The sequence below is a fragment of the Cherax quadricarinatus genome, chromosome 3 (assembly GCF_038502225.1).
Source record: "Cherax quadricarinatus isolate ZL_2023a chromosome 3, ASM3850222v1, whole genome shotgun sequence".
NCBI classification, from domain to species: Eukaryota; Metazoa; Arthropoda; class Malacostraca; order Decapoda; family Parastacidae; genus Cherax; species Cherax quadricarinatus.
This window is the reverse complement of record NC_091294.1, coordinates 7,851,483-7,861,703: the sequence shown is the minus strand read 5'-3', so window position 1 is coordinate 7,861,703 and position 10,221 is coordinate 7,851,483. Positions and strand designations below refer to the sequence as shown.

General features: G+C 40.5%; 1 protein-coding gene across 1 annotated transcript in view; it reads right to left on the bottom strand.

Annotated features, from left to right (window-relative positions):
• Positions 1-329: 329 nt before the first annotated feature.
• Positions 330-10,221, bottom strand: part of LOC128684104 (protein disulfide-isomerase A5) — a gene marked incomplete in the record, with an annotated part of 148,850 nt that continues 138,958 nt past the window's right edge. The window contains 1 exon segment of the mRNA XM_070090096.1: positions 330-1,981. Coding sequence (XP_069946197.1) covers positions 1,719-1,981 — 263 coding nt within the window.

Below are 10,221 nucleotides of genomic sequence, written 5' to 3'. Positions count from 1 at the left end.
GTTATCAAATTAAGTGATAAACTTGTAAGAATTCATGTAACTGGAGGGCCACCTAGCACAGGGTAAAATAATCCAGTTATCATTGGGAAGACTGACACGTTCACTACATCACTACCAATGAAGGTTGCATTAGAAGAGGGTTGATAATGACCCCTTTTCCTTCTGCCTAGATGAAGTGTTGGAGGCTATTTAAATGTGGTCCAATTCCTCAGATCAACAGCCCTTCCCCTTCACCAATTCCTTGTAGATATGTTGGAGCCCAGCTCCTGGACCCATTATTCATAATTTATAAAACTAATAATTCTGGGAAGAATGTTAATGAAACTCAGTTATAGATATATATATTTGAAGCTATAATTGTAAAGTCATGTCAAAAGGTTTGTGCCACAGTTTGATCAAATTTATTTATATAACATTTCCCGGTAATAAATCTCATGGTTAACTGGTGATCAAGGAAAAATCTACTTAAAATAATATTAAAATTGTAAGCCCTGAACTACAACATATGAGGGGAAAACTAGTGAAAGTAATTAGTACTATTATTACATATTTGTTCTATCAGCTGACAAAAGTAGGTACCAAGGAGCCCAAGAAGGCATTAGCCATAAATATATCATTGTGTGGGACATTAATAGTTGCAATCTTATAGTATATAACAATACATAAACTCTGTATCACCATTAAAGCTCACACTGTCATATGTCAACAGCCAATTATAAATTTATATTTCAAAGGTAAGACGTAAATATTTACTTAGTTATTTGTCACATCTTTGCAAATAGTTTGGAAGGACATTTTCTGCTTTTTTACAATTATATTTTTTTTTTCAATTTAATGATGGGTAGTTGGCTGAAATATTCTTCTCGGTTAAAATATTTCTTAGTCAAATTATAGGCCATACTAGGGACGGCACTTGTGGAATGCTGACGTGCAACCATCTTGCCAATTATGGTAAGAAGCATTTAATCCCAAACATTCATTTCACTTACGCATGAAGCCTAGAAAAAGGTTTTGCACTGAAACTTCATGAATTCAAGCTGTCTGGTAAAATGTTAACAAGAAAATGGCTGAACTATCAATGTATGGTAGCTGCCGTAACTACAACTTTATTTCAGTTTTATATCTCTAATATGCTTTAAAATATAAGGAATTGGAATGTCTCCTTTGTAACTACTAAGTAATTTCTTCAGTCTTGGGTACACCATATCTCACCTTCCTAAATACAACCTCATGGAAAATTCCATGAAATGTCAGTATTTGTTTCATAATTTGTACTAAACCAGATCACAAAAATTTATCCCTGGTTTTTTGAGTTATTAAAATAAGATGCATACAACCACACACACCTCCCATCCTTCAAGAAAATTATAAAGAGTAAATTAAAATGAAATCTTACACTGTTTCCTTTCAATACAACAGTAACAACGTGGCCTAAATTTAGTATAATACTGACAATATAATATTAAAAGTTTTGACAAACTGTATTTGGATTTCACTGGAAATCTGTCATAATTTCAATTAATAAATTTTCAAAATACTGAGTAGTTTATTTCATTTTTACTGCATGAAGTTAAATAATATTAAGGAAAACTCTCTGTAAGGCTTGTTCACTAAGGCTCATCATCATATACATTTTAGCTACACAATAATAAATTTGGCATACAAATGATACTTAGCATTCTCATACACTCCCATAAAAAACTACAGCCTTCTCTCATCTATAGTTCATCTTTACCATCTAATGGAGGATTCTTCATAAAATCGATAATATCTGCTGCTTTACGACTTCTATTATATTCTGTTATCAGTTGACCTCGTCTAAAGAATTTCAACGTAGGGAAGCCATGGATCTGATAGCGTGTGGCTAGGCTACGTTCAACAGTGGCATCAACTGTGGCCAGCACACCAGTCTGACCTTCAGCAGCCAACTCAACTGCTGCTTGACCATAGTCACCCTTCATGGCCTTACAGTGGCCACACCCTGCAAAAGAAACAATAAAAATCAGAACCAACTTATATTTTTTTCAACAAACTGGTCGTATCCCACTGAGGCAGAGGTGGCCTAAAACGAAAAATGTAGTTTCTATTTTTAAATTTAGTAATGTATACAGGAGAAGGGATTACTAGTTAATTTCTCCTGGCATTTTAGTAGCCTCTTATGACATGAATGGCTTACAGAGAAAGAATTCTTTTCCGCTTCATATATATATTTTTTTTTCAACATATCAGCCGTCTCCCATCGAGGCAGGGTGACCCAAAAAAGAAACACTTTCACCATCATTCATACAATCACTGTCTTTGCAGAGGTGGTCAGATATGACAGTTTAGATGTTACTCTAAACAGCCAATATCCCAAACCCCCTCCTCTTAAGTGCAGGCACTGTACTTCCCACCTCCAGGACTCAAGTCTGGCTAACTGGTTTCCCTGAATCCCCTGACAAAATATTGATCTGCTCACAATCCAACAGCTCGTCAGGTCCCAAAAACTATTCGTCTCCATTCACTCCTAACATACTCACACATGCCTACTGCATGTCCAGGCCCCTTGCACACAAAACCTCTTTTACCCCCTCTCTCCATCCTTTCTTAAGATGACCCCTGCCCCTCTTCCCCTCCACAACAGATTTATACACCCTCCAAGTAATCCTATTTTGCTCCATCCTCTCTAAATGACCAAACCACCTCAACAGCCCCTCTTCATACCTCTGAATAACAGTGGAACCTTGGCTGTCGATTGCATTACCTGTCGAACAAATCAGTTTTCGAATGAGGAATTAAAGAACAAAATGGCCTGGTTTTCATACATGCTCTGGTTGTCGATGGACAACATGAATGGGACAAAGTGGCTCAGGTCACATGCTCACAGAATGTGCACTGGATAGCGAGTTGACAGCGTGGGTCTGAGTCAGTATAGCTACTAACTTGCGTACTGTAAACATCTCTTGAGCTTTTGTTGTGCATCTTGTGAACTTTTTTTATTTTGTAGTTTTGGTCTGATTTTTTTTATTGTGAGATAAGCCATCATGAGGCCAGAGAAAAATAAACAAAAGGAAAAAGAAAAGTTGTACAAAACACTGTTGAGTTTGAAAAAGAAGTTATTAGAAAGCATGGAGAAGACAGGTTCTGCATGGTTGATATAGCAAAACTTTTTTTTAAATCAGCATCTACCATCAGCATGATACTGGGCCAAAGTGAAAAAATTAAAGCAGATGACCTTGCAAAAGATGTGAAAGTGATATCAAAGCAAAGTCCACAAATTGTTGAGGAGGCTGAAACATTCCTGTTGATTTGGATAAACAGTTACACAGTGATAGTGTTTCAGAGGCCACTGTTTGTGAAAAAGAGAGGCAGTTGCATGATGACCAAAAAAAAAAAAAAAAAAAAAAAACTGGAACAAGTGCTGAAACTCAATCCTTCAAGGGTAGTAGGGGTTGGTTTGATAATTTTAAGAAAAGAAGTGGCATTCATAGTGTGGCTAGGCATGGGGAGGCTGCCAGTGTTGACAAAGTGGCTGCTGAAAAGTATGTAACTGAATTCCAGGAATATGTAGAGGCTGAGGGGTTTGTCCCCAACAAGTATTTAATTGTGATGAGACAGGCCTCTTCTGGAAGAAAATGCCTAAGAGGACCTATATAATTGAAGAGAAAAAGTCAATGCCAGGACACAAGCCAATGAAAGACAGGCTCACTCTGTTATTGTGTGGTAATGCAAGGGGGACTTGAAATTGAAGCCCTTACTTGATTATCATTCCAAAAATCCACTAGTTTTTAAGAAGAATGTTATGATGAACTATTTGGCTGTAATATGGAGGGCCAACACGAAAGCTTGGGTAACAAGACAATTTTTTACTGAGTGGGTTCAAGAGGTCTTTGCTCCCACTGTCAAAAAGTACCTCATTAAAAAAAACTCCCACTTAGGGATCTTTTACTTATGGATAATGCTCCTGCTCACCCTCCAAGCTTGAAAAATGAGTTGCTGGAGGAGTTCAGTTTTATAACTGTGAAGTTCTTGCCTCCTAACACAACTCCTCACATTCAGCTCATGGAGCAGCAGGTCATTTCTAACTTCAAGAAACTCTTCACCAAAGCACTTTTTGAAAGATGCTTTAAAATCACTTCAGAAACAAATTCTGGAAGGACCATTTCAATATCCTCACCTACTTGAGGCTTATAGATAAAGCCTGGGGATATGTGTCCTGCAGGACCATGCAATCAGCATGGGAGAAACTGAGGGCTGACTTTGTGGCAACCAGGGATTTTGAAGGATTTGAAGAAGAGCCTGAGTCGGTAGGGGATACTGTCCCTGGGAAAGACCCTGGGCCAAGAGGTGACTGAAGATGATGTGGAGGAGTTGGTAGAGAAGCACAGAACTGAACTCGCCACAGAAGAACATCTAGATCTTCAAAAGAAGCAGCAACAGATTGCAAAGGAGGAGCTGTCATCAGGAAGAGGACGCAAGAGATGATGTGCCCACTGCACATGTCAAGGAAATGTGTGCTAAATGGCATGAAGTGCAGTAGTTTGCTGAAAAATGCCATCCAGACAAAGCAGTAGACATCCATCTCTCTAACATGTACAATGACAGTGTACTGTCTCAATTTAGACAAGTGTTAAAATGAAGCCTCAACGGATGGGTTTTTAGTGAGACAAAGAACCAGTAAGCCAGAACAAGGTGTTAGTGGTGAAAAGAGACAAAGAAGAGAAACAACGTCAAAGGGACAGTTGCCTGACATACTAACCCTTTGACTGTTTCGGCCATATATATACGTCTTACGAGCCAATGTGTTTGACATACATATACTCAAAAATTCTAGTGGCCTCAAATCAGGCGGGAGAAAGCTGGTAGGCCCACATGTGAGAGAATGGGTCTGTGGTCAGTGTGTGCAGTATAAAAAAATCCTGCAGCAAGCAGTGCATAATGAGAAAAAAAAACTCGAACAGTGTTTTTGGATTAAAACGCCGACTTTGAAGTGTATTTTCGTAAAGTTTTTATGGTTATATTCTCGTTTTCGTAGTCATATTTGATAGAATGGAAAACATACTACAGAAATGGAGGTGATTTTGATTGCTTTTACTATGAAAAGGACCTTGATATGGAGCTTAAAATAGGGGAGATGTTTGATTTTTGCCAATGTTCAAGAGTAAACAAATGACATCATTGTCCAATAAATGTCCAACTAGCCCTTCTAATATGCAGTCATGAATGGGATGACATTATTTATACAATTATTGCAATATTGCAGTAGTCTGCATAACAGTAAATCTTCTATTTTTTGTTTGAATAAAAATTCAAAATAGAAAGCAAGAGTAATATAAGAGGGGCCTGGAGAGTGACTGATAAACAAAGAAAATGTTATTTTAGAGCCAGGAATGTCTGCATTGTTCATTCTGGACCCTATTTTGAAAATGGCATATTTTTAATTTGCGTGAAATTGGCCAAATTGCCAATTTCTGACCACTTTATTGGGTAGTTTGTAGACAGCCTGTACTGTCTGCATAGAGTGCCCATGCTGTCGGCCAGCTGAGTTCGTATTTCGCGCCTTGCTCGTGCTGCCACCTATAGGCCTACCACTTCAGTATGCCCACACCTGCCTCTACCTCACTCTCTCAGCAGCCTTCACTCAGTCAACAAGGCCTACTCCTCTCTCCCTCGCTGGGCATGGCCCTCCCGGGCCATGGGCACTTAACACACTGCCTGTGTACCCCACGACATTGCAAATAAAGTAAGAAGCCTCCGAAGCCTTATCATTGAACCCTGCTCTGCAAGAACCACCAATAATCTGGTAAACATTGGTGACAGCGGTGGTCGCAGCGGTTGTGTTGCCCAAGGAAGGAAGAGGAATGAAGTTGTCTTCACTTCATCACCATACACAAGAAGCATTCATCTCTTGATGAGTTATCCTGATGTCGTGTCTGCATGTTTCAGCATCCAGACACAGGTACAAGCAGGATTTGGCCTAAATTTACCGAATTTCTTCAAGAATTGTAAGTGGCATCCCTGTGACTCCACACCACAGCATCCCACGCTGTTCAAGTCACGTGTTCAGTGCATGGTTCTGCTGTTGTTCAGCTCAGCATGGCTATTTCAGCAAGTCAGAGGTGAGTTTGTGGTGATTTCAGCATCCAGTGTGGGTGTTTCTCCAAGTGGGTATGAGGGAGAGGAACTGGCCGAGTTCCTCGCTTCACTCACATCTCACCCGCCTACCACCACACTCCACTACTATGTACTCACTCCCTCTGCCGTGTTTTCTGCTGTTTTCCATGTGAATTCATTGCCAGAGCTGTGTATCTGAGTGCCCGAGGCCACTCGAAGCCACCACATGGATCACGAAGCCACGTGGATCAGCATGCCACGTAGATTACGAAGCCACGTGGAGCAAGCCACATGGGGTGTGGACGATGTCACGTGGATCTACAAGCCATGTGGGTTACCAAGCCAGACGTCCCAGGCCACATGCTGTGGTCTGCTGCCGCATCACTCCTATGACGTCACCCACGATGCTGCCCGACTTCACGACGTCACCTACAGTGCTGCTCGACTTCACAACGTCACCCACGATGCTGCCCGACTTCATGTCATCACAATGTCTGCCTGACGTCACCTCAAGACGTCTGCTGACGTCACCTTGCGACGTCACGCCTGACATCACATAATGTCACATCGAGTGTTCTAGTAATTATTTCAGTATTGTTGAGAAGACTGAGAGAAGATATATGTCATGTGTTAATTAATTCTTCTCAGTCAGTGTTCTCACATGTTCGTGTATAGCTTAGTGTCGATTTTTGCACAGAAAAGCGTCATTTTCTAGTAAGCCATGTAGCACCACATGTGCAGTGTGGGTGTGTGCAGCTTTCCTTGTGTCCTGTGTGGTCTTGAGCCCAGCTATGTGTGGGACCACAAGACTGCGCCCAGACCACTGTGTAGCACCTCGTGTTACTTGTCACCCGATGTGACCTGCATTTGACAGCTGATATTAGTCAGCCCCGAGTGGCTGAGCCTCTTGTACAGAAAACTTTTTACGTTCACCACTCATGATGCCCTGCAGAATCGTACCCGATACGATTCCCATCGAGATTTGTTTCACTTCACCTCCAGACCCTCAGAGTGCAGTTATATGTAGAGAAACAAAGTTAGACCCTGACGGCAGGTGCTGTGTCAGCCTCGTGTCACAAGCTTCAGTGAGCAGCCTGCACAATGATGATGTCACTTTGACTGCTAGCCCACCCACACTAGTACGGTGTATGATGTTATAACTCCCAGATGTTTCGCCGAGTCTGCCACGACTCCACGCTCGCCAGCAGTGACAGCCCCAGCAACAGTATCAGTTGAGAAATGTCCTCCTGAGTCGCATGCCAGAAGAAAGTCCTGCCCAGTTGCCAAGTACTGATGACGCCTCACTCGGGGGCACCAACAGGTTGTGCCCCAGGTTGAGTGAAACCTTGCAGTGACTCCTACGATGACTGCTTCACTGTTCCAGAGGAGACCGTACCCTGTTACGTCACAGCTGAGCCGCAGTGATGTCTCCTGTGTTGCAGTATCTGTCCAGGTGCAGGAAGGCGTGCAGCGATGCCCCTCGACGCTCACTGCTTTAGACCATGATGTTTAGCACACCTCACCTGTTTTTTTACTTCCCTCCCTGTAGGAAGTTTTTTTTTTTCCATGTCCATGTATGTATATATATATGTTTTTATTTTGTGGTCTGTGGTCTGTGCCCTGCGAGAGAGAGAGAGAGACCGAGTTTTTTTTTATAGGCAGTCATGGACAGGGACGACCATGGTGGTGTGTGGCCGAGCAAATGTAGACAGTCTGTACTGTCTGTATAGAGAACCCATGCTGTCTGCCAGCTGAGTTCATATTTCATGCCTTGCTCATGCTGCCACCTATAGGCCTACCACTTCAGTATGTCCACACCTGCCTCTACCTCACTCTCTCAGCAGCCTTCACTCAGACAACAGGACTAGTCCTCTCTCCCTCACGGGCATGGCTCTCCCGAGCCATGGGCACTTAACACACTGCCTGTGTACCCCATGACATTGCAAATAAAATAAGAAGCCTCTGAAGCCTTATCATTGAACCCCGCTCTGCAGGAACGACCAATAAACTCTTAAGCATTTCCGCTACCAAGAACGACCCAATAAACCTGTAAACAAGTTAAAATCGGTAAATGGGCAGTTTCTTGTACTCAGTTGATAAAACAAATGGAGTTCAAAAGAAATAGCTATGAGTTTGGTCAACTGGAACAATGGAATTAGCTGAAAATAGGGCTCAAAAAGGGCGAAATTGCCAATTCGTAAATATTGCCAAGGTCGCTAACTTTGCGAGCGCGCAATTCCATAAGTTTTCCATCAAATTTCGTACTTTTGGTGTCATTACCATCGGGAAAAGATTCTCTATCATTTCATAAGAATTTTTTTTTTTTTTTTCAAATATTTTGTGACATCAGGAGACACCTCAAGATTTGAGGTTGCAACAATCAAAGGGTTAATAGAAGGTGACTCTCCTTCCAAGCAGTAACATACCCCCTCATTTCCTTCACCTCCTGCTTCCAGTATGCAATTAGATCTGCTCTAACAGGAAAAAGGCAGTTAAATTTTCATTTACTATACAATATTTCAGTAAAATTTTCATTTAGTATTCACTTTTAGTTTCCCTGTGCTGTATAATTTTATGCATTGTTTTATGTAGTTGTTAGTACATTATTAATAAATTATTATATTTTCATTTAGGATCTGGAATGGATTAATTCTATTTACATTATTCTTTATGGGAAAAATGGCTTTGGTTGTTAAACTGACATCTGGAATGAATTAAACTCAACAACTGAGGTTCCACTGTACTTTTAGTAACTCCACACCTCCTCCTAATTTCCACACTACGAATTCTCTGCATAATATTTACACCACACATTGCCCTTAGACACAACATCTCCACTGCCTCCAGCTTCTTTCTTGCTGCAGCATTCACAACCCATGCTTCGCAACCATATAAGTGTGTTGGTACCACTATACTCTTTTACGTTCCCTTCTTTGCCTCCATGGATAATGTTTTTTGTCTCCACAGGTATCTCAGTGCACCATACACCTTTTTTTTCAACAATTCTATGGTTAACCTCATCCTTCATAAACCTATCTGCTGACAAGTCTACTCCCAAATATTTGAACTTACATAACTTATGTATCTGTTGTTAAATACATTACATTTTGTAAATAGTATCTACACTGTACATACATACAAGCTTAGTTTGAAGAGCTCTTTTATTCTTGCAGATCAGCCAGATTATTCCATTTACCATTATTAACCCTTTCAGGGTCTGTGCTGTAGTTCTACGACTTTGAGCTGAGGATCCAAACCGTAGATCTACGCCACGAGCTCAGCTCACTCTGATAAGCTGTGAGTGGTAAATTTGGGCCTAGATATGAGAGAATACATCTATGTGGTATGTGTGCATCATATAAAACAAATCCTGCAGCACACAGTGCATGAGAAAAAAAAAACTGAGACCGAAATTTTTGATTAAAACTGACTTTGAAGTGTTTTTTCGTATGTTTTTAATAGTTGTATTTGCGATTTCTTGGTCTCATTTGATAGAATGGAAGATATATTACAGAAATAGAGATGATTTTAATTGGTTTTAATAGTGGAAATGGCTTGAAACTAAGCTCAAAGTAGAAGAAATGTTAATTTTTGCCGATGTTCAAGAGTAAACAAATAACCTCACGTCTAATACATACCAGCTGGTGGGTCTAATATACATTCACATATGTGGTGATATTGTTTATACAATTATTACAATATTGCATAACAGTAAATCTTCTACTTTTTGGTTTGAATAAAAATTCATTATGTGAATAAAAATCAAAATTGAATTCATTTGTAAAGCCTGAAAATGTAACTATTGAACAGAAGAAATGTTAGTTTAGTGCCAGGAATGCCTGCATTGTTTATTCTGGACCCTATTTTGAAATTGGAATACAGTGGACCCCCGGTTAACGAACTTTTTTCATTCCAGTAGTATGTTCAGGTGCCAGTACTGACCGAATTTTTTCCCATAAGGAATATTGTGAAGTAGATTAGTCCATTTCAGACCCCCAAACATACACGTACAAACGCACTTACATAAATACACTTACATAATTGGTCGCATTTGGAGGTGATCGTTAAGCGGGGGTCCACTGTATTTTGAACTTTGCGTTAAATTGGCCAAATTATCAATTTCCGATC